Raw genomic sequence first — 27,906 nt, forward strand, 5'->3', positions numbered from 1 at the left:
ACCGATGCAAAACGAGGATGTAAAATGAAGCTTCCTGCTAGAGGTTGGCTGTGAGAAAGACTTAGAACAGTGGTGGCTAACCTTTTTTGGCACCAAGTGCCAAAATGAGAGCATGCACGCACGCTGAAAACCAGAAGAGCTCCCCAACGTGCGTGCATGGGAGTGCCGGAAACCGGAAGTGCCAGAAACCGGAAGCTTAGCTTTCTAACGCGCATGCAAGGATCAACTAGCCGTGGCGCACATGTGCTCTAAGCCAGTGATCCCCAACCTTTTTATGCCGCTGCCCGGTACTGGCATCAGCTGGGCGCCGCGCCCGGCACACCATCAACTGGCGCCGCCATCTTTTTGACGAAAAAGTGCTTCCGGTGACCTCACGGAAGCACTTTTTCATAAAAAGATGGCGGCGCCTAGCGCCCGGTGAGCTTTTTCGGCAGAAATGGCTTTCTACCTGGAAAAGCTCACCGAAGTGCTGGCCGCCATCTTTTTGATGAAAAAGTGCCCGGTGAGCTTTCTACCCGAAAAGCTCACCGGAAGCACTTTTTATCAAAAAGATGGCGCTTCAGCAACCAGCTGTGCCCGGTAAGACTTGTTCCGCGGACGGTGCACCGGTCCGCGGACCGGCGGTTGGGGACCCCTGCTCTAAGCAAGCTGCTCTTCCGGTTTCCAAGCGCGTGAAGACCAGCTGGCCGGCGGAAGAGCAACAGGCAACGGCTGGTGTGCCCAGAGAGGTGGCTCTGTGTGACATTTCTGGCATGCGGACTTAGAACACTGGGCTACGCGTCAATTGTCAAAGTTAGTCCCAGACCTAAACGAGCTTCATGGACCCCAACCAACCCAAATACTCCAGAGGACATCTACATATCAAACAAAGTATAGGGGGTGGGGGGGGCTTGTCTAGGCAGGCAGCCATTGAGTATTTCCAACTGCAGTACTACTAAACAGGTTATTTATAGCCCACCGATTATAAAAGCAAGCAAGCTTGACATGGGGAGAATAAAAAAGAACAGTTAGGAGGCATCGATCGATGATCTTCCCAAAGGTACTGAGAGTGCTCTAGAAACATGATTCTGCTTGTAGGCAAGATGCATTCTTGCCTGGAACAAAAGCAGTCATTTTGTTGGCTGTCGGGATGTTTTACGGCTGGATCTCCGCAGTGTTAAACTGGATGGACTGCTTCTTCTTGGAGAATTCACCCTCCATGGTGCGGGCGGGGGCAGCCTACAAGAGAATGCAGAAAAGAAAGTTAAAAAAGAAAAAAAAGAATGCCAGGAGAATTAGCTGAGATCCATCATGAGCCACAGTGGCGCAGTGGTCAGAGTGCAGTGCTGCAGGCTACTTCTGCTGACTGCCGGCTGACTGCAATTTGGCAGTTTAAATCTCACCAGATTGCTGGGGGCAATAGGATGACTCTGTGATCTACTTAGAGCTGTAAAGCACTGTAAAGTGGTATATAAATCTAAGTGCTATGTGCTAAAGAAGGGAGGGAGGGAGGGAAGAAGGAGGGAGGGAGGGAGGGAGGGAGGGAGGGAGGGAGGGAAGGAAGGAAGGAAGGAAGGAAGGAAGGAAGGAAGGAAGGAAGGAAGGAAGGAAGGAAGGAAGGAAGGAAGGAAGGAAGGGGTTAGAATGCAGTATTGCAGACTAACTCACTGCTCTCTCCATGAGTTTGATCCTGACTGGCTCAAGGTTGACTCAGCCTTCAAGCCTTCCAAGGTGGGTAAAATGGGGACCCAGATTGTTGGGGGTAATAGGGTGTAATCTTCTTAGAGAGAGCTGTAAAGCGCTATGAAGCTGTATATAAGTCTAAGTGCTATTGCTATTATACGCTAAAACTAGGAGCATAAGATGACCACGTAGCTAAAAGAAATATAAAATTGGGGTTAATAATTATGAGACCGGTGGGTGGGGGGGAGGCTTCTTAGTTTTACTTTTTAAAGTGGAACCCACCCTTAGATACACACACACACACACACACACACACGCACACCGATCGTGGGGAAGAAGGAGAGTGCAAAAAGACACATAAGAGTTTCATTTATACTCACGGTTTATCCAGGGAGTTCAAGCAAATGATCTGCTCCTGTGGTTCCTCTTTGACTGCAGGAGGAACAGAAGAGATATTATAGCGAGGTTGCCAGGCCCACGCTTAAGTTTTTCAAAAAAAAAAAGAAAAGAAAAGAAACACAAGAACGAAATTGGGATTCCACCTGCCTTTACAAGATGATGTGAGGTTCAGGCTAATTTGGCTGACTCCGGCTCCGAAGGTCACGTTGTTAATGGACTCTGGGGGGGGAAAAAAAACACCCCAAAATGGGCAACCTTGAGTACACGCTGATGGGAAAAACTCAATGTTTATTACATTTATACCTGGCCTTTTCACCAAGGAACGTCACTTAACTAGCTAACCAACCGTGGTGGTACAGTGGTTAGAATACAGTACTGCAGGGCTAACTCTGCCCACAGTTCAGCAGTTCAATTCTTGAGTGGCTCAAGGTTGACTCAGCTATTGCTATTTTCCTTCCTTCCTTCCTTCCTTCCTTCCTTCCTTCCTTCCTTCCTTCCTTCCTTCCTTCCTTCCTTCCTTCCTTCCTTCCTTCCTTCCTTCCCTTCCCGTGGTTAGAATGCAGTATTGCAATTCAGTATCTGCCAATTGCCAGCAGTTCGATCCTGACCAGCTCAAGTTTGACTCAGCCTTCCATCCTTCCGAGGTGGGTAAAATGAGGACCCAGATTATTGGGGGCAAGAGGCTGACTCTGTAAACCGCTTAGAGAGGGCTGTAAAAGAACTGTTTGGGAAAGCAACCCCTGAACTAAGAGTCTCTCTGGAACAGACCAGCTGCTCCACCTCCAAGCAAGGAAACTTTCAAACCAAAATAGTTTTTTTTTTTTTTTTAGACACTTACGTTCAGGAGTACTGATCGCGCGGCCTTCCAAGGGTCTGTTGGTAACGGAAGACGGGTGGTTCAAACTGCAAAAGGAAGCTGAGAAGAAAAAAAAGGGAGACAATGTTAGCCACAGAAAATATCTGCAGTGTGTTAGTTTTGTGCTTAAGGAGGGACTAGAATTCACTGGTACCTGGTGATTAGCTTAAAGTCACCCAGCAGGCTTTCTTTTTTTAAAAAGCAAACTTTATTGACTATACAATTAAAATAAACGAACAAACACATACACAACATAGAAAAACAAAGAAAAAAAATGAATCTAGGGCAATTCCATTATCAACAGTTTGTGGTTCCTTATTTGTTATCATTATTGGCGTCATATTTACAATTAAATCTTAATGCGAGTATATAGTTACTACCGATGTAGCTTAATCTCCTTTACAGTTTAATAATGTTTGCTATTATATTATCTATTTTTGTTCTATCCAATCGTACCAACATTCCCAACTCTTGTAATATTCTGATGATTCTTTATCCTTAAGTGCTAGGGTCAATTTATCCATTTCTGCAGAGTTTCCTATTTTCTGAATAGTCATTTCCTCTGTTGGAATATAGGCTTGTTTCCAACGTTTTGCAAAAGCTAATCTAGCTGCAGTAAGTATGTGTAATATTATACTGTATATTTAGCTTTTTGGGGAAGTTGTCTATTGAATATCCCTAATAGGAAGAATTCTGGTTTTAATTCAATCTGCTCAGCTGTAATTTCCTCCAACCATTTTTTGATTCTCCGCCAGTAGGCATTCATGCGTAAAGCGGGACTAGAATTCCCTGCCTCCTGGTGATTAACTCAAAGATACCCAGCTGGCTTTCTTACCTAAGGCAGCACTAGAATTCACTGGCACCTGGTGATTAGCACAAGGTCACCCAGCCGACTTTCATGGCTAAGTCAGGACTAGAACTCCCATTTTCTAGCCTGGAGCCTTAACCACTAGACTAAAGTGGTTGGAGAACAGCCTACCTTTATCGCTTTGTCCGCTCTGCAGAAACTCCAGCCCAGTCCCCATGCTCCTTCCGCGCTTCGCCTTCAGGGCCTCGACGGCTTGCTTAGCGGAGTTGAGGATGGCAAAAGTACTCAGGGACAGATTCCTACGAGGAGAACCAACAGTGCATATGGCTGGCCCTTTCGTCCCCACCCGAGGAGCTTCAAGCATTCCCCCACCCCACCCGCCGAGTGGCGGAGACGGTACTTAAATGCTCTGTTGGAAACAGATGAAGCGCATTTTCGCGCCACACAGGCTGAAAAGGAAGAGGAGGGGTACCTGGCTCTGGGTTTCATGGCTCCCGGCCCGGGAACGGTAAACATTGCAAGGGGCGAGAGAGGAGATCGCAGAGGGGGAGAATTGCTTTGGGTAGGCGGGGAGGCCTTGTCCATCTGATTCCGAGGATGTGAAGTCCTCTCCAAGCCGGAAGACTGTTTATTTGAAGGAGAAAACAGAAAGGAGGGGCTAAAGGACCATTGCAACCTCAGTCCTCATGTCAGCTTTGGAAGCCATATTGAGACCAGACGCTTCCACACTGCCCCATTCTTGAGCCTGGGAAAATGCGACGGGCGAAGTTCTTAGAATGTATGTGGTTAGACATAATAACATTTTTCTTCTAAGTCAAGGTCATGTTGTTTCTGCACCTGGGTGAGGGGACATCTCAAGTTGGGACGGGTGGTTATTGGGGCATGTGATGCGATGATGGGTGTAGGGAGTTGGATTCGTGGTTTTTTACTTATTGCAAGGAAACCTGGAACTTTCATATTCGAGATTCCCCAGATGGACCAGTTTACTATGCAAAAAAAACCAGAACTTTTGAGAATATGTCTGTCTCGGAGTTACTGGTTGGAGTGGAGTTTTCCTGCAATGCTGACACCTCGACTTACAGCCATTCACTTAGTGACTGTTCCAAAGTTACGATGGCACTAAAAAAACGTGACTTGGGACCGTTTTTCACACCTACGGCTGTCATGGCGTCGCCACGGCCGCGGGATCAAAATTCAGGTGCTTGGCAACGGACTCACATTTATGACAGAGGCAGTTGTCCCTGGCGGGGGAGAGGGGAGTGTCACGTGATGTCCTTTTTGCGACCTTCCCAATGAGCCAAATCAATTGCGGAAGCCAGATTCACTTAACAACCAGGTGTAAAGATTCCGGCAGTTATTCCAATTAAATTCTGAGTCTCGAGCCAAACTTCCAAAACTTCGAAAGGATTTGTTGGGAGTTAACATGCCAGCATTGCCTGGGTGTAGCTGACTCTGAGACACATCATTCATTGTCACCCTTGTCCCTGGTTTCCCCCGCACCCTCTAGGTGTGTCATAATTCATATTCTCCAATGGGACACACATCAGAGTCATCAATCATGCTCTCCAGTTAGAATTTTGCGCAGCAGAAACTTCGGTCACTTAGTTACTATCTTTGAAAACATTTATGGAATGCCCTTTCGGTTTTGCAAGCTGTCCACTGCTTCCCCCCTCCCTTTCTGAAAAGACCAGAGGAATACTTTATGAGTTGACACCGGGTTACTAACTGAACAACTGCAGGGATTCAGCGAACAACCGTGACAAAGCAGGTCGTAAAATGGAGCAAAACTAACTCGCTTAATAGCAACATAAACTATGGGCTCAAATGTGGTTGTAGGTTGAGGACACCTGCATAATGCTCCTTTCTCTCCACTTCATGGGGAAAACACCCTGAATGGCTTCAGAATGAGCTCCGTGGGACTTGAACCCCTAGCCTGAAAGGGAGATCCGTACCGGCCTGGCCACTGACGTGTTGTGGCCTACGTGATCCACGCTCAGCTCCTGGTTTTGCTCAGCCTCCCTCTCCAGCTGCTCCTCGTACTTCTTCATATCGTACTCCAGCTCAGCCGCCAGCTGCTTGTCCAGGGCGAATAACTCCTTGATTTCATGGCGATAATCTTGCATCATCTCCTGGAGGAAAGCAAAAATAAAAGCAGAGAGGGTTGGAGAGGGTAGGAAGGGGTTTCGCTGGTTGGGTTTTCTGGATGGATTCGAGTTGATTGATTTAGGTAAAGGTTCCCCTCGCACATACGTGCCAGTCGTTTCCGGTTCTAGGGGGCGGTGCTCATCTCCGTTACAAAGCTGAAGAGCCAGCATTGTCCGAAGACGTCTCCGTGGTCATGTGGCCGGCAGGACTAAACACCAAAGGTGCACAGAATGTTGTTACCTTCCCACCAATAGTGGTCCCTATTTTTCTACTTGCATTTTTTTACATGCTTTCGAACTGCTCGGTTGGCAGAAGCCGGGACAAGCAATGGGAACTCGCTCTGTTATGCAGCGCTAGGGATTCGAACCGCTGAACTGCCAACCTTTCCGATCGACAAGCTCAGCATCTTAGCCACTGAGCAACCACGTCGCTTTTCCTCCTTGATTTATTTAACCCTTGATCGATTGATGGATCTTATAATATCCAGCCTTTATTATTTTCATGAACAATTCAAGGTGGCGAAGATATCTAAGACTCCTTCTGCCTTCTGTTTCCCCCCCCACAACAACCCAGGGAATTCTGGGAGTTGAAGTTCACACATGAAGTTGCCAAGGTTGAAAACACTTCTATAGCCAATTGCACGTAGACTTATATGCCGCTTCACAGTGCTTTTACAGACCTCTCCAAGTGGTTTTACAGAGAGTCAGCCTCTTGCCCCCAACAATCTGGGTCCTCATTTTACCCACCTTTGGAAGGATGGGAGGCTAAGACAACCTTGAGCCGGTGAGAATTGAACTGCTGGGAGTTGGCAGAATTAGCCTACCTTCTAAGCACTGTGACAATAAATAAAGTATTGTCTTAGCTCAATCAGGTTGACTATCTCTACCCTTGGCTTTCATGGTGGAACGTGACTCCCTCCAGATGGGATAGCAATATTCACCACAAGCTTCAGGAACGTGCTGCCCCGTGACTCAGATTTTAATACAAGTATCCCAGCTGAGCAATGGAGTGGTGTGGTGGCCTAGAGGCAAGAGCTCTCGCCTCACAATCAGGAGGCTGCGAGTTCGATCCCAGGTAGAGGCAGATATTTCTCTCTCTGGGCACGATAAGAATATATCTGCTGAACAAAACTCTGCACTGGCGACAGGAAGGGCATCCGGCCAGTGAACAGCTCCCTTCCGTTGCCCAGACTCCACCCCGCAAGGGATTTATGAGGTTGTTAAAAAGAGACTGATGATGATCCCAGTTGAGAAAGATTACCCGGAGGTAGTTCATGAGGTCCTTCAACGCTGGGAGTTTGTTTTGCTCCAACAAGGTCTTCAGCGAAGTGATGATGGGAATGACGTTTTCAATGAAATTCTTCTTTTGGACCTAGAATTTGGACAGAATAGGGAAAGATAACGGTTAAGGCGAAGAGGGCTGCCTACTCCAAACAATTCAGAGAGCGCACCACGAGGAAAAGCCTTTGTAGAGATGGGATCAACTTTGGGGTATTTGAGAACGTTTCCAGGAACGGTGACTTTTAGCATGACGAGCAAGATGGGAAGTGAGGCGTCTTTTCCCACTGAAACCAATTGTCACTTATTTGGCTGAATAAACAAAGGGAGAGAATCGAGATCATGTGGAGGGTTAATACCACTTTATAACGCGCCTTGGTAAGACCACAGTTTTTGGCCACCACAATGTAAAAAAGATGTTGGGAGGCTAGAAAGAGTCTAGAGAAGAGCAACAATGATGATGAGGGGACTGGAGGCTAAAACATACGAAGAACGGTTGCAGGAACTGAGCCTGGCTAGTCTTTAGTGAAGAGAAGGACCAGGGGAGACAGGATAGCAGTCTTCCAATATTTGAGGGGCTGCCCCGGAGAGGAAGGGATCAAGCTATTTCCCAAAGCCCCTGTAGGCCAGACAAGGAACAATGGATGGAAACTGAACAGGGAGCGATTTAATCTGGCAACAAGGAGAAACTTTCTGACAGTGAGAACAATCAACCAATGGAACAGAAGTTGCCCTCGGAAGTTGTGGGAGCGCCAATCACTTGAGACTTACAAGAAGAGATTGGACTGCCATTTGTCAGAAATGGTGTGGGTTCTCCTGCTTGGGCGGTGGGTTGGACTAGAAGACCTCCAAGGTCCCTTCCAACGCTGTTATTCTATTGAATTCTATTTATTTTGCTCTGGGAAAACTAAAAGGAACAACCTACTCCAGGTGGCGTTATTTGTAAGACTCACTTGCGAAATCAGCTTCTTCTGGGCCACCTGCATGACGGCATTGGCCATGGCCAACTCGTCTTCTTCCGGCTGGATGTCTTCTTCCGGTCTGGATCTCATGGCCGAGAGTTTGATCTCCTTGCAGCTCAAGATCTCAAAGGTATCCGAGAGCAGCTGGTTGGCTTCCATATTGAGAGGCAGGATCCCATCCACAAAGCAGGCTACGATCAAATTTTGGAAAAAGGAGAACACCAAACATTGCAGCAGGAAGCTATTTTTCTCTCTCCCTCCTGCCCTGGACATCCAGGCAACAGAATGAGGCAATTACCTTCAGGGCTGATCTTTGGTGTTTCAAACTTGGCAAGTTTAAGACTTGTGGACTTCAACTCCCAGAATTCCTGAGCTAACATGACTGGGGGAGGGATTCTGGGAGTTGAAGTCCACAAGTCTTAAAGCTGTCAAGTTTGAAGACCCCCTGGGTTAGTTATTTAATTTAGCTGAGCGGCCCTTAAGACTTGGGTGTGTGGTGCCCACGTCTATTATTTTGTGTGTGCAGGTGGTCCTTGAGTTATGACTGTAAGGAGCCTGCCCGTGTGATACCCACGGGATCAACCTAATTTTACAGACCTTTTTGCAAATTAAGCAAATGCAGTATGTGAAGCAAAACTATTGTTTGCTTTTTTTTTTTTTTTTTGCCAAAACATGGAAATAAACACTGGTTTTGAGCAAAAACGTCCTAAATCGTAGCCATGTGGCTACTGAGCACTGTAAACGGCCATCAATTCAGGTTGGTTGCTCAGCGCTCCAAAGGCGATCATGTGACTGTGATGGCAGTGGTTGGAACTTCAAGATTAGGGCGTAAGTATCTTTGGATAGCAATAGCACTTAGACTTATATACTGCTTTGTAGTGCTTTTACAGCCCTCTCTTAAGTGGTCAGCCTATTGTTCCCACAATCTGGGTCCTCATTTTACCAACCTTGGAAGGACGGAAGGCTGAGTCAACCTTGAGCCTGGTGAGATTCGATCTGCCAAATTTCAGGCAGCTGGCAGTCAGCAGAAGTAGCCTGCAGTACTGCACTCTAACCATTGCGCCACCGAGGCACTTCTTGGATGGTGGTAGGAAGTGCATTGTCACTTCGAATGCTCCCCGAGTAAGTGGCTGTAAGCGGAAGTCTACTACTATTTTGATTCAGGGAGGAAATTTACCATTGATAACTCAGTTTCAAGCAACCAAATGCCTTGGGCGGCCTTGCTCTTGCATAGGAAGAGCTGTAGTGGCGCATTGGTGAGAAGGCAGCACTGCAGGCCAACTCTGCTTCCTGCCAACAGTTTGATCCTGACCAGCTCAGATCTGACTCAGCCTTCCAAGGTTGGTAAAATGAGGTAAAATGCTATTTTCCTTCCTTCCTTCCTTCCTTCCTTCCCTCCTTTCTTTCTTCCCTTTGCAGTAGTCAGAGTGCAGTATTGCAAGCTAGTTCTGCCCACTGTCAGCAGTTCGATCCTGACTGGCTCAGATCTGACTCAGCCTTCCAGCCTTCTGGGGTGGTAAAATGAGGTAAAATGCTATTTTTTCCTTCCTTTCTTCCTTCCTTCCCTCCCTCTCTTCTTCCCTTCGCAGTGGTCAGAATGCAGTATTGCAGGCTAATTCTGCCCACTGTCAGCAGTTCAATTCTGACTGGCTCAGATCTGACTCAGCCTTCCACCCTTCCGAGGTCGGTAAAATGAGGTAAAATGCTATTTTCCTCCCTTCCTTCCTTCCTTCCGTCCTTTCCTTTCTTCTTTCCCTTTGTAGTGGTCAGAATGCAGTACTGCAGTCTGACTCTGCCCACTGTCAGCAGTTTGATTGTGACCGGCTTGAGGTTGACTCAGCCTTCCAATCCTTCTGAGGTTGGTAAAATGAGAACCCAGATTGTTGGGGGCAAGAGGCTGACTCTGTAAACCCCTTAGAGAGGGCTGTAAAAGCACTGTGAAACGGTATACAAGTCTTTAGTGCCATATCAGCTATGAAATCATATCAGGAGAATTATCAGTCACCGAGGATTGACCTCCCAGAGCTCTTCTTTTGAGAAAAGGCAGGAAACCCGCAGCGAGGCACGGTTCCTATCTGCAAAGCATGGCCGCTTTGGAAAAGGCCTTCTTATTTCTATCCAGGTGTTTGGGTTTAAACCCTCTAAAGCAGCGGTCTCCCCATCTTTTGCAGGATGGCAGCCCAGCTACGGGAGGGAGGGAGAACAAGGCTGCAGAAGCCAGCGCACATGTGCATGCACAAGTCTGTGTACGCCGGCCCGTGGCCCAGTTGTGAATAGGCCACAGCCCCTGTAAGTTGGCTGTGGGGATTGGCGACCGCTGGTCTAAAGCTTCAGCCGTACCCAGGACGTTCTGGCTGATTTTGGAGGTGATGTTGAATCGCTGTTCGTCAGTAAAATGCTCCAGGAGGAACTTGTAGATTTGCATCCGGGGCCCTTTGTTGGCTTTGCCTTTCAGGGAAAAGAGGCTCTTCTCCCTGTTGCAAGAGAAAAAAACACAAAACAAAAAAACCCAGGAGGGAAGTAGAGTTGACAAAGACACGCAAAGAGACACTCCCTGGAGCAACCAGCCCTTGTAATTGTTCATAGGAGGGCAGGAGAGAGTAATTAAATACGCAGGGAGGGAACATGTTCAGTGTATTAAATTCCATTTCAATTCAGCTGGCCCCACCAATTCTTAAGAGCGTGGCCTGAGGCTCCCCATTCAAAGACCCAGCCCTGACTCTCCGCTAAAAAGGACCGTCATCCCTGAGATTCCTCAAAAGCTTCCTCTTCTCTAGAAGCAGGACACGTCTCCTTCCCAGTCTCCTCACCTGTCTCCAGCTTCGGCCCTTTCCTTCTTTCGGATGGTCCAGACTGGTTTCCCTCTAGTCTTCCTAGCAACTAAGTGGGTTTCAAGCCAGGTTGGTCTAAGTCAGGGTTTCCAACCTTGGCAACTTTAAGACTTGTGGACTTCAACTCCCAGAATTCCTCAGCCAGCTTTGCTGGCTGAGGAATTCTGGGAGTTGAAGTCCACAAGTCTTAAAGTTGCCAAGGTTGGAAACCCCTGGTCTAAGTGGTTAAGGCACCAGGGTTAGAAAGTGGGAGACGGGGAGTTCTAGTCCCGCCTTAGGCATCAAATGTGGCTGGGTGACTTTGAGCCAATCACCAGGGGATGGTGAGTTCTGACTTAGCTATGAAAGCTAGTTGGGTGACAATAGAAGTAGGAATTGGAAATTGGAAAAATACTCTTATGTGCGTCTTATGTTTAATATATTATTATATTACATACTATTATGTAAGCAAATTAACCCAGACAATACACTGTTCATAAAGCACTTATATATATGTTATATTATATACATATATGTTAAGGAAAATATATAAATAAACTGTTAAAAAAAAAAGCTAGTTGGGTGACTTTGGGCCAATCACCAGGAGATGTGAGTTCTAGTCCTGCCTTAGCTATGAAAGCTAGTTGGATGACTTTGGGCCAATCACCAGGAGACTGGGAGTTCTAGTCCTGCCTTAGCTATGAAAGCTAGTTGGATGACTTTGGGCCAATCACCAGGAGACTGGGAGTTCTAGTCCTGCCTTAGCTATGAAAGCTAGTTGGATGACTTTGGGCCAATCACCAGGAGACTGGGAGTTCTAGTCCTGCCTTAGCTATGAAAGCTAGTTGGATGACTTTGGGCCAATCACCAGGAGACTGGGAGTTCTAGTCCTGCCTTAGCTATGAAAGCTAGTTGGATGACTTTGGGCCAATCACCAGGAGACTGGGAGTTCTAGTCCTGCCTTAGCTATGAAAGCCAACCGGATGACTTTGGGCCAATCACCAGGAGACTGGGAGTTGTAGAACCACCACAGCCAGGAAAGTCAACTGGTTGATTTTGGCCCAACCCACCTCACAGGGTTGTCGTCGTGGGGGGGTAACAGGAAGATGAAAATATGTTTGCCACCTCGAGTTATTGGTCAAAGAAATAAAGGCAGGATGCAAATAAACAACATTCACTGACCTTTCGCTCTGGGGGAACTTGTTGTACTTCTCGTGCCTCTCGTAACCGTTGAAATGGAAGATGCATTCAATGAAGTGCTGAGAAAACATGACCGGATTCCTCTTGAGCAGCAGGTGCACCAAGCAGAACTTGACGAAACTGGAGAAGAAGGGAGGCCAAGAAAAAAAAAAACGGCACTGAAGCAAATGCCCGTCTGGGAATCTCCACCTTCTCCTTAAAAACCAGAGAGGTTAGCAACGACGTCCTGTTCTATCCCTATCCCATTTCATTCATTGTCCTATTCCAGTGGTGGCTAACCTTTTCGGGCTCCTGTGCCAAAAATTGTGTGGGCGCTTGCACTCGCGCACCAGCACCCAGAAGGCCATGTGCGCCCCCCCACCATGCATGCGGTATTTTTTGAATATACCAGAAGTGACAAAACGGGGCTAGTTTTCGGCCTGCAAAGTTTGCAGAAGCCTGCAAAAGCCTTCCTCAAGCCTTTGGGAGGCGAAAAAGGCGTCAAACTGGCCGAAAATCAGCTGTGAGGCACGCACATGCGCAGTGAGGTAAGTTTGTTTGCAGCTCGCGTGCCGGCACAAATGGATCTGTGTGCCACCTGTGGCATATGTGCCATAAGGTTCGCCATCACGGTTCCATTCCATTCCATTCCTATTCATTTCTATTCTATTCTGTTCTGTTCTGTTCTGTCCTGTCCCTATCCCATTCCATTCATTGTCCTATTGTATTCCATTCTATTCTGTTCCGTTCCATATTCCATTCCATTCCATTCCTATTCATTTCTATTCTATTCTATTCTATTCTATTCTATTCTATTCCATTCCATTCCTATTCTATTCTATTCTATTCTATTCTGTTCTGTTCTGTTCTATTCTGTTCTGTTCTGTTCTGTTCTGTTCTGTTCTCTTCTGTTCTCTTCTGTTCTATCCCTATCCCATTCCATTCATTGTCCTATTGTATTCCATTCTATTCTGTTCCGTTCCATATTCCGTTCCGTTCCATTCTACTTCAGTGCGCAAATTTGCTCCATCCAAACCATATGGGATATTATCAGGGAATCCACTATCACTCAGGGAATCCAACATTACTGGACCTTTGGATGCGAAATCCTGATATATTCTTTTCCTCCTTTTTAACATGGTCTGCCAGAGCAGCAGCTGCTTAATTTCCCCCCAGGAAATATCCAAGGGTCACAGACCCTTCTCTCTACCTAAAGGGTGCTGGCACAACACTAAGCAGGGAATGGCACCCAGTGACACAGAAGCGACATCAAACCGGAGCTGTGTTGAAACACAAGGTCTCTCTCCTTCTCCCAGATCAGAATCTCCTTTGCTTAAAATGGTCTTTTTAAAAAAAAAAAAGAAAAGAAAACCAGCTTGTTTCAGTGCCCTTCCCTTACACAGAACTCTTTAGCAAAAGCTTTCAGGGCTCATCCTACAATTTTCCTTCTAATTATAATCCAGCATAATTAAAGGGAGAAATAACTCCATAGAACAGTAAACACCGTCAGTAATTACAATGTTTGAGGTAATTAACTCGTCACTGACGATAACTAAATCTTATTAAGAACGAGTCTACTTGCTTGAGTCTAAACTCAGAACCTCGATATTTAGAGTATTTTTTTTTTTAAAGGAAGAAAGAAAATGAATAATTTTTCCCCTGTTCCCAGCCCAATATGTGGACTTTTATTGAAAAATATTCCCATTCGCAGCTGGGTAGTTTTTACAGATAGTTCCTCAGAGGAGAAGTTCATGGCTACAGAATTTAACTTAATAAAAGTGAAAGACCCCTCACGCATCATCACAAAATCTCCAGAACTGTAAAGCGTACAAACTTGAAATTTGGCACGTATGTTCCTCTTGGCTTCTAGATGCTCACTAAGAAAGGATTTTTCGAAATGACCATCAGAGCATTAGTATTTCCTATATTATTACTATTAACATGCTCTGATGCTAAGGAGTTCTACTCCCCCCCCCCCCACCTGAAAAGAAATCTCTTCCAAATGCAAAACACAAGCAGAGGAGTTTCAGTTCCAGAGCAGCAACCAGCTTTAGTACAGAACAGTTGAGCTAAGCCATGCCCAGGCTCCTTGCTGTCTCCTTTCTCACACAGCAAATACTGTTTCAGTTTCCAAACAGCCCTCAACTCCCTCACACATTGACAGGACGCTAGCCAGATGAATACCGATGGATGCTGGTAGGCAGAGGCAGAATTTCCTCCCTACTTATTTTCCTCCCCCAAAACTAAGCCTGATCACATAGTTTCATAGCAAAGGAGGGATATCCAGCCAGTTATATAAATAAAACTTTTGAAGGGATGAGGGTGAATCTGCAAGAGGAAACCCCAAAATGAAGTAGGGAAGACGGAAAATTAAATCCCACTGGGCTAAAGGTTCATGCAGGCAGTCCTCGACTTACGACCACAATCGAGCCCCGCGTTTCAGTCGCTAATTGAGACATTTAAGTGAGCTTTGCCCTCATTGACGTTGCTTGTCAGAAGGTCGCAAAAGGAGATGGCGTGACCCCAGGGACAGGGCGACCATCATAACTGTGAGCCAGTTGTCAGTGACCACAGGGGATGTGCGAAAAAAGGCCATAAGTCACTTTTTCCAGAGCCGTTGTAACTTTGAATGGCCAATAGGTCAATTGTTGTAAGCCGAGGAATACCAACGAACCACGATTAGCCTGCATTAATATTTAGCACTAACTCGCATGAAGCCAACTCTTGACACACGCCAATAGAAGGGGATGTTTGTAGCTCAGGATTGAACGGTTGCTGTCTGAGCTGACCATTTGGAGGCTTCAGTGTTGCCACACTGGAGCTGAGGGATAGGGAGGAGGGAATAGAGACAGCTGGAGTTTTGTAGCCAAAACAATACACTTTCTCTTGGGAACCAAGGTCATTCCCGCAGGTGGCCGGAGAAAGGAGGAGCGATATCACCAGGCAACCAGACGGGACCTTGATTGGACCGTGTGACTGACTGTTTGGGAAAGGGTGAGAATTAGGTGAAAACTGCGGGAATATTCAGAGTTGGTTTTCACCAACCTGTGCCCATATGATAAGTCCAATAAAACTATTCTTTCTTGTTCTTTCTACTTGCCTCGGAGTTCTGCTTGCTGTGGGCATATTATTTGGAACCCTGACACCTGAGTGTAAATGATACGCAAATCAAATCAAAGGCAAGCAAGCCTTGAAATCAGCCTGGAAAACTACAATGTGGTAGCTTCACCATCCTTGACCTTCCTGTGCCCAGGATGGAGTAGGAAAGGCCAGCCAGAGACGTCCTTAGTGAATACACAGGGCTCTGCCTTCCCACCGGGGTTTCCTTTAAAAACCATAGTACATGCCACGGTGGAAAAGGCATTCTTCTCCTCTTTCTGTACACACAGACTCCGGAACCGTTGTTTTTACTGTACTTTGATGCAAGTTTACACCGATGGACTGAAAAGCCCTATAAGCAAGCTGCCTGGTGTTTGTTTAAAGAACAATCCCGAGTATAAATAAAGCAGCAGGTATCAACGCCTCCTGCTCTTTAAGCAAACACCATCAATCTAAACCAGATTTCAGCGGAGCGAAGGCAAAGGAGGTAACGCTGTAGTTCCCCCTGCTGGAAAGATATGGGACTATTATATCATTCTAAATTCAGGCATTGTGGAGAAACCAAGTTAGTTGGCCCCCTATATCACCATTGTTTTTAAAAATGGTTTGCTTCTTAAAAGCTTAAAAAATCAGCCTCACTGATCACTCTAGAGAAGACATCTTAAGAATTCATGATGGTGAGAAGGGAAGGGAAGGGAAGGGAGAGTTATGCTGGTTTATGACCGTAATAAATATTTGACTTGATTTAATAAGAGAATGTTTGCTTTCTCTACCACCCTAATGCATGCAAGACTTAATGGATGGATGGAAGGAAGGAAGGAAGGAAGGAAGGAAGGAAGGAAGGAAGGAAGGAAGGAAGGAAGGAAGGAAGGAAGGAAGGAAGGAAGGAAGGAAGGAAGGAAGGAAGGAAGATCTATATTTCTAAAAAATGCCTGAAGGAGAAAAGGCTTAGCTGGAACCTTCTGCCAGATTTTGGGAAGGAAGGGAGACACAATCAAGCTTTGAAGCCTACCAACTTCCAAAAGGTCTTCCTTACCTGCCAATTTCTGGATTGGGATCCACCAGAATGCTGACGAACCTGAAGAAGAGAGAGCCTTTCCATTTCACAAATTCTTCCTAATCAAACCAAAACAGCACAAGAATTAGCCCTTTGGATAGAAAATGTGGATACCGTCTCCCTAATATATATATTATATATATTTGCTCAAAGCTCCAAACAAACCCCGGCATCTTTCCCTTTTCTGCAGTTCTTTCTAGGTTTTCAAGGATGGCATCTTTAAATTAACTGGACAATGGTTGTCCTGAATCCATGCCAGAAAAAGTGAACTCCACGTTTTTGCTCCTAATGAAAATGTAGCACCCTGTGATTGGAGCTGAAAGGCGAAAGCAGTATGCGCCGTCCCATTTTTGGGTAGACCAGGTTGCCCTGATAGAAAAAAAAAACACTTATATACCGCTTTCCAGTCCTCTCTAAGCAGTTTACAAAGTCAGCCTCTTGCCCCCAACAATCTGGGTCCTCATTTTACTGAAGCTCAGAAGGTTGGAAGGCTGAGTCAACCTTGAGCCAGTCAGAATCAAACTGCTGGCAGTGAGCAGAGTCAGCCTGCAATACTGCATTCTAATCAGCGGGAAGGAAGGAAGGAAGGAAGGAAGGAAGGAAGGAAGGAAGGAAGGAAGGAAGGAAGGAAGGAAGGAAGGAAGGAAGGAAGGAAGGAAGGAAGGAAGGAAGGAAGATAGCACTGGCACTTAGACTTATATACCACGTCACAGTACTTTTACAGCTCTCTCTAAGTGGTTTATAGAGTCAGCCTCTTGCCCCCAACAATCTGGGTCCTCATTTTACCGACCTTGGAAGGATGGAAGGCTGAGTCAACCTTGAGCCTGGTAAGATTTGAACTGCAAAATTGCAGTCAGCCAGCAGCCAGCAGAAATGCACTCTAACCACTGTGGCGTATAGCCAGCAAAACAAGGAGAGCCTGTGGCTTAGAGGTTAATACATCTACCTAATATGCAAGTATCGTGGGTTCGAATCCCAGAAGGATATGGCTAGCTGATGAGAACGAAATAACTTGAAATAGATCTGTATTAGTGTCCCTTTATTTCTTTGTCGGTAAATATAAATTCAACACCCTGTACTACATTTCCCGAGACGCCCAGTCTAGACAATGAAGAAGCTTAAATTCCGGCCTTCTGCTTTCCCCTCACCTGCAAGAGATTCGTAAGGAGGATGAGCGTCTGTTTCCGTATGAATGGCTCCGGATCCTTCAGGCATACGGCAATGTCGGGAATGTACCTGTCCACCATGGTGGTGTAGCGGACGCAGAGGTCACACATCACGATCACCACATTGTTGCGGACGGCCACGTCCTTGGACACCTCCAGTTCGCGAGCCAAGGCCGCGATGCACTTCTTCGCCAGGTCCTCATGTTGCAGGCATAGCTTTCCTGCCATAAAGGGAAGCAGCAAAATGAGAAGGTTGTGATTTTTTTCTGGTCTGGAAATGGCAGGGAGAGAAAACCAGGAGAGAGAGGAGAGAAAAAAAACAGAAACGGGGAAAGTGGAAAAGGAGAATCTTGGGACAGATCTGGAATATCAGAGTCCCAGTTTGATTGTCAAGGCTACAGCTCTGGGGCCACTAATTTTCTCCTGACCACATCGTATCACTGGATTTTGAAACCTCACGGAATATTTGCCTTGGACTGCCTTTGGCTACTGTAGAGAAAACCTGTAGGGCTTTTGTGAGAACTTTCTTTTATCGCCCTGCAATAGAGGCGGGCAATCATTAAATCCATTCCATACAGACCCAGTATTCCTTCTTCCTCCTACTTGACTCACAACCCTGCGAAGTGAGTTGCTGAGAGAGAGTGCGCGACTGGCCCAAAGTCACCCAGGTAGATCTTACGCCTAAGGCAGAACTAGAACTCCCAGTCTCTTGGTGTTTCGCCCCAAGTCACCCAGCTGGCTTTTATGCCTGAAGCGGGACAAGAACTCAGGGTAATTGGTCCCAAGTCACCCAGCTGCCTCTCAGGCCTTTCAAAGTCATCTAGCAAGCTTTCATGTCTAAGGTGGCCTAGGAGCTCACCAGACACTATTATTTTTCATATTTTGGGAGGGATAAGAAACCATTAGTTCAACTAAATTTGAGAGAAGAGGAGAGGAGGGAAGAGGAGGAAAAGGAGAGGACGAGGAGAGGAAGGGAGAGGAAGGGAGAGGAGGAGAGAGAGGGAGAAGAGGAGAGGGAGAGGAGAGGAGGAGAAGAGAGGAAGGGAGAGGAAAGGGAGAGGAGAGGAGAGGAGAAGAGGGGAAGGAGAGGAGAGGAAGGAGAGAGAGAGGAGGAGAGAAGGGAGAGGAGAAGGAGAGGAAGGGAGAGGAGAGGAGGAAAGGAGAGAAGAGAGAGGAGAGGAGAGGAGGGGAAGGAGAGGAGAGGAAGGGAGGGAGAGGAGAGAAGGGAGAGGAAAGGAGAAGAGGGGAAGGAGAGGAGAGAGGGAGAGGAGAGGAGAGGAAGGGAGAGAAGAGAGAGAGGGAGGAGAGGAGAAGAGGGGAAGGAGGAGAGAAGGGAGAGGAGAGGAGAAGGAGAGGAGGGGAAGGGAGAGGAGAGGAGGAAGAAAGAAGGGAAAGGAGAAGGAGAGGAGGGGAAGGAGAGGAGAGGAAGGGAGAGGAAAAGGGAGAGGAGTGGAGAGAAGAGGGGAAGGAGAGGAGAGGAAGGGAGAGGAAAAGGGAGAGGAGTGGAGAGAAGAGGAGAAGGAGAGGAAAAGGGAGAGGAGTGGAGGAGAGGAGAGGAGAGGGGAAGGAGAGGAGGGGAAGGGAGAGGAGAGGAAGGGAAAGGAGTGAAGAAGGGAGAGGAAAGGACACCAAACACAGAACCTTATACTAATTGTCTTGCTGTCTATTATCTTCATTTCATCATGGACTTAGATGAAATAGAACCACCAAGGACAAAACTTTTGAGATATGCAAACATGCTGTGTCAGTTGGTGTTAGGGAAAAAGAAAGGAGGCCATACGGCAAGCCTTCTCCCCTCTCCCACCCCCTCCGCCCCAAAGTGCCTAGGTGTCCTACCCAGAGTAATGAATGCATGTGCTCGGACTGGAGAAGGCATCATGGACCCTCGGAATTGTGACAACGGTTGGGATGCTGGGAGGTCCTCATTCTCCGCAGGGCTGGACACTAGAAAACGACACACACACACACACACACAATAAGGAAGGACTTCCAAGTAGGAGGCCGTTCCCTCTGCAAGGGGTCCATCCAAAGGAGGAGGAAGAGCTTACAATGCTCCATGTTGTCAGGACTAGCCAAGAGGGATTGGATCAGCAAGAAGATGCGCTTGTCCACTTTGGCTGGACAGAGCTGTGCAATCTCACCCAAGGTGAAGAGGTGCCTCACCTGCCGAACGAAACAAAGCCATAAAACTAGAAAGGGAAATCCTAAATTGGTATTAAAATACTATTCTGTGGAAATCTAGCTAATTTACTTTACTTTATTGTCAGGGCACCTCGTACAACGAAATCAAGCATCTTCAGTGCACATCCTGACCATGAAAATAAACACAAACACACATCCTTCACATTCCACACATTGAATTGAAAACCCCCGACACCACACCAACACTGCACTATACAGCAGAATTCAAAAGAGCTACTGGCCTGGGACAGCAGCTGTTTTTCAGTCTATTTGTCCTTGTTTTTATTATTCTGTACCGTCTGCCAGATGGTCATAGCTCAAAAAAAGGTTCCCAGGATGAGATAGATCTTTGAGAATGTTTTGAACTTTCTTAAGGCAGCGGGAGCTATAAAGCTCTTCCAAAGAGGGGAGAGGGCAACCAGTGATCTTCTGGGCAATGATGTTCACCCTCTGGAGTGCTTTCCTATCTGCCCCTGTGCAACTGGCAAACCATACAGAGGTGCAATAAGTTAAGATACTCTCTATGGTGCAGCGGTAGAAGGTCACCAGCATTTTTTCATTCCGTTGTTGTTTCCTGAGAAGCCTCAGGTAGTCTAATCTCTGCTGGGCCCTTTTGACCAGGGCTGCAATGTTAGCACCCCCAGGTCAGGTCCTCTTTTAGGGAAACACCCAGAAACTTAAAACTGGCCACTTGCTCTCCTCGGTCTCCATGGATAAGCAAGGGCTGGATGTCTGACCTGTTCCTTCTATAGTCCACGATAAGCTCCTTGGTCTTATTGGTGTTGAGGACCAAGTTATTGTCTCCACACCACAAAAGGTGTGAGATGGAAAGAAGGGTTTGCCTTGACAAATGCCAGATCCTTGTATCTGCCATTCTTTGATCGGATTTGATACATTTAGTTCTTTTTCCTCTCTATGTATCCTAGGTATCTTATTTCTTGCCTTGTCTTTTGCATCACCTTTTACCTGACTTATAACCTTTTCCTGGTGCCCCAGATGCCCGGAAAAGTCTCACCTCTTGGGGGAAATGCAAGGGGAGGAGGGGGCCATGTGGATTGCAACTTTTCTTACCTGCTTTCTCAGAGATGCCTGTATAATAACACCTTCATACCTTTGGATTGGTGGAATCCACATCGGACTGTTGGGGAGGGGGTTCTAATCTCCTTTATCCTAGTTATATGCCCTGAGGGACCTCAGAACCTGCTTTGAATTCTGACTTTCTTTCACACCCTTTTCAATAAAAGGTTCCTTTTGAAATACAAAGTTTTCAAGAGTCTATACTTGTTTTGAAGCGGGGTGGGTGGAGGGAAAGAGAGGCTGGTCCTTACAAATCTTTTGTTGAGGCTTCCTCCGGTGGGCTGGTTGAACCCCAACATTTGATATTCAGAATTTGACCACTCACAACCCTTCTGGTTTTATTTACCAAGGCATCCTCTTGCAGCTGTTCCGTGCCAAATTCTTGGAGGACTATTTTTGAGATATATTGCTCACAGGTCGTTAAAAGATCTCCACAAAGGTTGTTCAGCAGCTCCTGTTCAAACATGAGATGGGTGGAATTTGAGTAAGTATTTGCCGAGTTAACACAGCAACCTTCCCCAGGATCCCACTTCTTTGTGGCTAGGAGGACGGCTGTGTCTTATGACAAGTTATCCAGCCTGAGACTGGTGTGATCTACCTCCACCTGATCAGCATACAGGTAAGCTGCCTATGGAGATTCTCAGTCCTCCAGGACAGGTCCTGGTTGTCCCAAAGATGCTTTTTTTCAAGAGGCAACTGGACTTTCTTTGTTTTTCTTTGAAGACGTTTTGCTTCTCATCCAAGAAGCTTCTTCAGCTCTGACTGGATGGTGGGGAACGGAAGGATTTACACTCCTTGCGGACAGCAGGTCATTTGCATCCTTTTAGAGGGTCGTTGAGGCCACCTGAAGGTTTATCAAAGAGGCTATATATGATGAAATTGAACAGCCCTTTCTCAACAGAAGGGAAGGGGTACAACATCATCTATCTCCAGTTTACAACAACCGTCCTTTCAGCAGTTCCCAAAAGGCTCCACACCCATTTGCACCACTCAGGTGACCCTGAGGACACAGTTAAATCTCCGGGTTGCCTCAATGACTCTCTAAAAGAATGCATATGACCGGTTGTCTGCAAGGAGAACAAATCCTTCCATTTGCCACTATCCTGTCAGAGCTGAAGAAGCTCCTTGGATGAGAAGCGAAACATCTTCAAAAGAAAAAAAAACCAGAAAGTCCAGTTGCCTCCTGAAAAAGCACCTTTGGGACATAAAATCCATGGTTTTGAAGACTCGCCGAGTCTCACCTGCATCTCCTTTGGGGCGTCTGTGACGGCCTGGCTAAGCTTCTGCAGAGTTTCGATAGCTGAGCCGATCGCTTCCAAAGGACACTGGAAGTCCTGCAGCCAACATTTGAGATCATCTGCAAAAGAAGGCCAAACCCCCAGAGTAAATGGGTGTTGTGGGGCATAGACAGTTCCTTCCCTCTCACCACAAAGAAGAATCCGTAAGACAGACGGTTGCTTCCGGAAAAGTGCCCTCCCAAACGACTGTTCAGGGAGCCCTCACTCATTAGCCTGCTCTTGGTGCCGCTGGGCAGGTGTCTGGCCACACTTCCAATCACGCTGAGGATGTGCACCATGGTCTCCAGATTGGCTTTGGGCTGTCTGGAAAACGGAGAAGAATGAAGCGATGAACGACCCCACTTCTCACCCACGAATGAAAGCAACTAGATTCACCTGTTGTGCCTTGGCTCATTTGACCCTGGGCTGTAAACCAACTGGGGGTGTGTATATCACTATGCTAGGCCAAGGATCCCCAAACTTGACAACTTTAAGACTTCTGGGAGTTGAAGTCCACAAGTCTTACAGTCACTGTCAGGGTTCCAAGTAATATGCCCATAGCAAACAGAACTCCAAGGCAGGTAGATTGTTCAAAGAATGGTTTTATTGGATATATCATATTGGCACAGGCTGGTGAAAACCGACTCTGAATATTCCCGTGGTTTGCACCTAGTTGAAAGTAAAAGTTTCCCCCCTTTCCCAAACAATCAGTCACATGGTCCAATCAGGGTGCCGTCCAGTTGCCTGGTAACTTCATTCCTCCTCTCTCTGGCCACCTGTGGGAATGTCCTTGGTTCCCAGGAGAAAGTATTTTATTTTGGCTACAAACTCCAGCTATCTCTGTTTCCTCCTTCCTACCCCTCAGCTCCAGTGTGGCAGCACTGAAGCCTCAAAATGGCCTCGATCAGGTCAGCTTCAGGGTTGACAGTCGCTAGGTTTGGAGCCCTTTGTGTTAGGCCAAAATCAGAGGATTGTCATATTTAACTCCAGCTTTGGTGCGACATTTCACTCACTTGCTGATGCTGTCCCAGGCATCAATGATTTTCGAATAGTCCAACTTGGGTGAAGAACCAGCCACTTTTGCCAATAACATCCAAGCCGCTGCCGCACGCTCGGTTTCGGTATGAGAGATGACGCCGTTAATGAACGAAGAGGAGAATTTGTTCTTCTGAGCCAAAATGTGGAAAGCTTTACTTAAATAGCGGCTGAGAGAGAGAGAGAAAGAGAGAACAATCAATCATAAGGACGCAGTCACTGAATTTCACTGTTGCCAGAAAGCCAAACTCCATTAGCTTGCTGTTCGTTTTGTCCAGAGAAACTGCAACGTTTTTAAAACTAAGATGCATGAAACGATGAAACTAGCTTCTTTTAATAAACCCTAATGTAGGATAGATGTAATTTTTTTAAATAATATGTTTTTTATTTTTCAGTTTCAAAAATAGAAAGATTGGATTTTTTTCCTCATGCAGTATGTTGACTGGGCCCAAACGCCTTTGTGCCACATTTTTCACCATTTACAACATTCACTTTCACATCGATATTATTTCTCTAAATTTAGGATTAAAATACATCAAACAGCTAAACATTTACAAGTCTTCTGGTGATAGTACCTTATTAACATTACATCTCATTATTCTCACCATAGGAATAATAACAAATTATCATCTTATGTATATCTCTATCTTATCTTATTTTTTTATTCTCCTGTTGTGGTTTGCCAGAAGCCTGCGGAAAAACACTATTAAAAGATATATGGGGTTTATTTTATCAATGGTTAGGGAAAAAAAGTGTGGAAATGATATATTTTATAGATAACTTTACAATATAAAAATAATAGAATTTAAGAGAAAATGATATAAGAATGTATTTTTTATTAGATGAAGTGGCAATGGAATTTACATTACATATTGGTTTAAAATGTTGAATATCTTATATGAAGTGGTGGAACAAATAGTTATTGTCAAATCAAAGAACCACAGTGATAATAATACACACACACATACACACACACACATATATATATATACATACATAAAATGGAAAATATGAGAATTTATGTGACTTGTGAAGGAGGACTATGGACATGTAGCACAAAAGAATTGCAACCAGTCAACACACTGTATGTAATTGAAAGATGGTTTTATGTTTTTCTGTATTGTTTTATCTGTGTTTGTTTAAAAAAAATAAAAAACTTATTAAAAAAAAAAAAAAAGAAGAAGCCTGCGGAAACGGCAGCAGAATCTACAATTATTTTCCTCCCACTTTTGAGTGAAAGCAGCTACACGTTTCTTCCGGACTGGGAACAGGACAAAGTTTTCCACCATAGCTGTGCCCTCCGAATCTCACAACCATTGTCCTCGTGCTTGCTTGCTTGCTTTCCCTCCCTCCCCCGCCAAAAGTTGGGTAGCGTGCTTTTTTAAAAAACAAAAATTGGCATCCTTCATGGTCTCCTGCTCAAATTCAACTGTAGCTGTCAAGATGGGTGACCCTTCCTCTTTCTCCCTCTTTTTTTCAAGTTAGTTTTGTAGAGCAGTGATCCCCAACCTTTCTTATGCCGCGGCCCGGTATTCCCAACCTTTTTTATGGCGCGGCCCGGTACCGGCATTAGCTGGGCGCTGCCATCTTTTTTGATGAAAAAGTGCTTCCGGTGAGCTCACCGGAAAAGCTCATCGGAAGCACTTTCGTGAGCTTTCGGGTAGAAATGGCTTTCTCGGAAAGCTCACGAAGCGCCATCTTTGATGAAAAGTGCTTCCGGTGAGGACTTGTTCCACGGACTGTAGGACTTGTTCCGCGGACCGGTGGTTGGGGACCCCTGTTGTAGAGAATCCGACAGAGGGGAAGAACAGGGACCAGTCCGGGATCTGGGGAGGACTTGGACAAGGGTCCTGCGTCCGATACAGAGATGGGGCCAGGACCATCTGGGAGTTATGTGCTGACTCCGGAGCCTCCTGAATCTGGCAGCAGTGAGGCAGAGGAACAAGGGGAGCCTGTTCCCAGTGCGCACATGCATAGAGCTGCTAGAAGGCAAGAACAACTAAGACAAAAGGGGCGACTCGGGAGTAAGGCTTGGAGGTGATTGCCCCTCACATAAGGTATAAAGGAAGTGCAAAGGTAGGAAAACCTTTGCAGGAAGCAACGTCATTCGCTCTGATCGATTTGGACTCTAAAAGCTCCGTGGTGAATTTGTTCTCTGTTTGGTTTTGGAAAGACTAATTGAGACTTTGGTCGTTGTCAGCACTTCAAGTCAGATAAAGGTGCGTTCTTATCAAATGTCTCTCGAAGAATTTTGGCAAACGTCCCTGGGACTATTTTAAGACTCATTCAAGGCTGTGAATCACGATAATTCACAGCCATTGAACTAAAATAAAAAGGATCTTGGATTTTATGCATGTTTGTTGGTGTCTCAGGAAGCCTTGGTCAGAACAACTCCTTTGTTCTTCTTCATTTCCAACTTCTTTTTATTCTCTGTTTTCCATATCATATACTACTCATTTTGCTCTTTCTACTTAATTGCTAGTGTTAATCTATTCCTCTCTGCACATTCTAACATTTTCCTAACTACCTCCTCATCTGTGGGGATCTCCTCCCCTTTCCAATGTTGTGCAAATACAATTCTAGCTGCAGTTAGTACATGCATAATTAAATATACATTCTCTTTATTATACACTTCAGGTACAATCCCTAACAGAAAGAATTGGATGGGTATAATTAACGTAACAGGGAGCTCTGGTGGTACGGTGGTTAAAATGTAGTACTGCAGCTCAAACTTGGTTCGAATCTGATGGGTTCAAGGTTGACTCAGCCTTCCATCCTTCCGAGGTCGGTAAAATGACACAGATTGTTTGGGGGGGACTCTGTAAACCACTTAGAGGCAGCTGGTAAGCACTGTGAAGCTGTAGATAAGTGCTTTTGTGCTATTTTGAGCTAAGTACTATTGCTATCTTCAAAAAGGAACAAATGAGAAGATAGGAAAGTGTAGACCTGTTTATCTTAATGTCTATATTGGGTAAGATCCTTGATCGTATTACAAGCAATAAGTACAGTGTGTGATGACCCAAAGGGGCGTGGCACAAAGGCAATACAGTCAAATAATAAGTAGGAGTCCCTTTATTTGCTCCAACTTTGCCTCCAATGTCCTGGTTACCTTCTGGACTGGAGAAAAACTCCCCCAGGAACAGCTTTTGGCTGCAGAGATTCAAGTCCAAAACATTGTCAACAAAATCTGTAACTAGAAGTCCAATCAAGGTAAGATGAGGTAATTAGTCCGGCAGGGCAAGAAAAGGAATGGCGGTAATTCAACCTAATTGGGAGAATGCCAGGAACGCAGATAACCAAAGTCAACACAAGATAAACTCACGTTTGTTCCCAGCACACATCGCACTCATCTCTTTGCATCTCTTTTAAACTCTCTTCTCAGGCGTGCCTAATGAAGGGAATCAGGGCCCTTTCCTCCCCCGTAAGCCATGCAACCCACGTTGCTCTTTTCTCCGTTCCTCCCTGCGTGCCCTAGGATGAAGAGGGTTCTTCCTCTGAACTTCCTCTCCCTTGTTCTATCTCTCTCCTGCTCTGCCCAGCCGGACTTTGCCTTTCCCAGTTTCCTCCACAGCCAATGGAGCCACATTCCCACTCCCTGTCAGCTGTTCGTCTTCCTCCTCTGATTCAGACTCCGACAGGGGCATCACACAGTGGTACCTCAATACTCAATTGATTCGGGGAGGTGTGATGAGTACCAAAAACAATGAGTATCAAACAATTTTTTCCCACAAGGAGAGGACTGTAAAGTGATATATAAGCCTAACTGCTATTGCTAATGCATGCTATCCAAAGTTTAAGGTTCACAAACTACAGGAGCCTATCTTAACTTACAACAAAGGCAGAAGCTGTTTTTAAACACTCTGAGTCAACATTCAAAGAACCACGGAAGGGTCTATTCCATACACACAGACTGTCAGAGCTTTCTTCAAAGTAATATGCAACATTTATACAATCTGTGTATCAGATTAATCGAAATATTCAAAAAAAAAAGGAGATTTTGAAACCTGAGGCTCTGAACTTAATTTTGGCACATCAGAAGTTTTCTACGCCTTTTTAATGACTAAGCAGTATCTGGATTTAGCTCTTTCATCTTGCTCATTTGTTACCCATGACCCTTTAAACTTCAGAAGTGATATTCCTTGGTGCCAAAACCTGTCTTCCTCCCATATACATTTCTCCACTTGTCTCAAAATAGGACAAAAAAATATGAAATGATTCATAAAACTCCCAGGCAATGTAAAAATTCCGAGTGTCTCATCCATGGACCAAAATTAGGATTTGTGATGGTATCATCCATCCTAACACAACATGTTCTATTTCAGAAACTGTTACACGCTGTTGAGTAATAAACAGATGCTGTTTCTAATCAGCATATGTTCCTGTCATTCCCAAAGCTGCACCTCACCCCTTTATTTTGCTTCTTGTAAAATTTGAAAGGGGGAAAAAGAGAGCATGGAATAAAATGCTCGGAGTTGCAGGCAGGGAAACAAGCTGAGCACAGTAAGGATGGATATTCTGCAAAGGAGGGAGGGGAATTTCTAATGAGCATTCAGCCATCTCTGCTGATTAAAAAAAAGACCTGTGCAAAAATGGAAGGACACTTTGGATTCCTACCATGGACGAATGGTTGCAGAAGTTGATGGAGTTGGCTGAAGTGGCAAAACTGACCACTTTGATTAAAGAAAAGAACGTAAGTATGTTTTTGTTTCCACTTCTGAACTTTGTGCTTCGTGTGGAAAAGAATGAAACTCTGACTTTGGGGTTTTACAGATTAGATTGATGGATCTTTATAGAAATGACTTGTTCGTATTATTACAAAAAAAGCAAAAAGCCGTGATTTGATGTTAATGCCTTATTTTACAGTAATAGTCAGTGTTTCTTCTTCTTTTTCCCTATCTTTCCTCACTTCTCTTCCC

General features: G+C 45.6%; 1 protein-coding gene across 1 annotated transcript in view; it reads right to left on the bottom strand.

The window, feature by feature from the left end:
- Positions 1-626: 626 nt before the first annotated feature.
- The window catches only part of NCAPD3 (non-SMC condensin II complex subunit D3), a 56,660-nt gene continuing 29,380 nt past the window's right edge, over positions 627-27,906 (bottom strand). The window contains exons 17-35 of the mRNA XM_087970106.1: positions 22,969-23,160; positions 22,182-22,279; positions 21,920-22,035; positions 21,025-21,132; positions 19,469-19,583; positions 19,257-19,364; positions 17,403-17,641; positions 16,234-16,313; positions 12,102-12,239; positions 10,450-10,583; positions 8,101-8,300; positions 7,131-7,241; positions 5,678-5,854; positions 4,198-4,349; positions 3,897-4,024; positions 2,900-2,977; positions 2,209-2,280; positions 2,043-2,094; positions 627-1,218 (exon numbers count right to left, since the gene is read on the bottom strand). Of these exons, the coding sequence (XP_087826232.1) occupies positions 1,110-1,218; positions 2,043-2,094; positions 2,209-2,280; positions 2,900-2,977; positions 3,897-4,024; positions 4,198-4,349; positions 5,678-5,854; positions 7,131-7,241; positions 8,101-8,300; positions 10,450-10,583; positions 12,102-12,239; positions 16,234-16,313; positions 17,403-17,641; positions 19,257-19,364; positions 19,469-19,583; positions 21,025-21,132; positions 21,920-22,035; positions 22,182-22,279; positions 22,969-23,160 (2,407 nt within the window). The 3' untranslated portion in view covers positions 627-1,109. The remainder of the gene's footprint in view (positions 1,219-2,042; positions 2,095-2,208; positions 2,281-2,899; positions 2,978-3,896; positions 4,025-4,197; positions 4,350-5,677; positions 5,855-7,130; positions 7,242-8,100; positions 8,301-10,449; positions 10,584-12,101; positions 12,240-16,233; positions 16,314-17,402; positions 17,642-19,256; positions 19,365-19,468; positions 19,584-21,024; positions 21,133-21,919; positions 22,036-22,181; positions 22,280-22,968; positions 23,161-27,906) is intronic.

This window comes from Notechis scutatus, chromosome 7, assembly GCF_049901735.1.
Source record: "Notechis scutatus isolate UNSWTSFEM ecotype Mainland chromosome 7, rNotScu1.2, whole genome shotgun sequence".
NCBI classification, from domain to species: Eukaryota; Metazoa; Chordata; class Lepidosauria; order Squamata; family Elapidae; genus Notechis; species Notechis scutatus.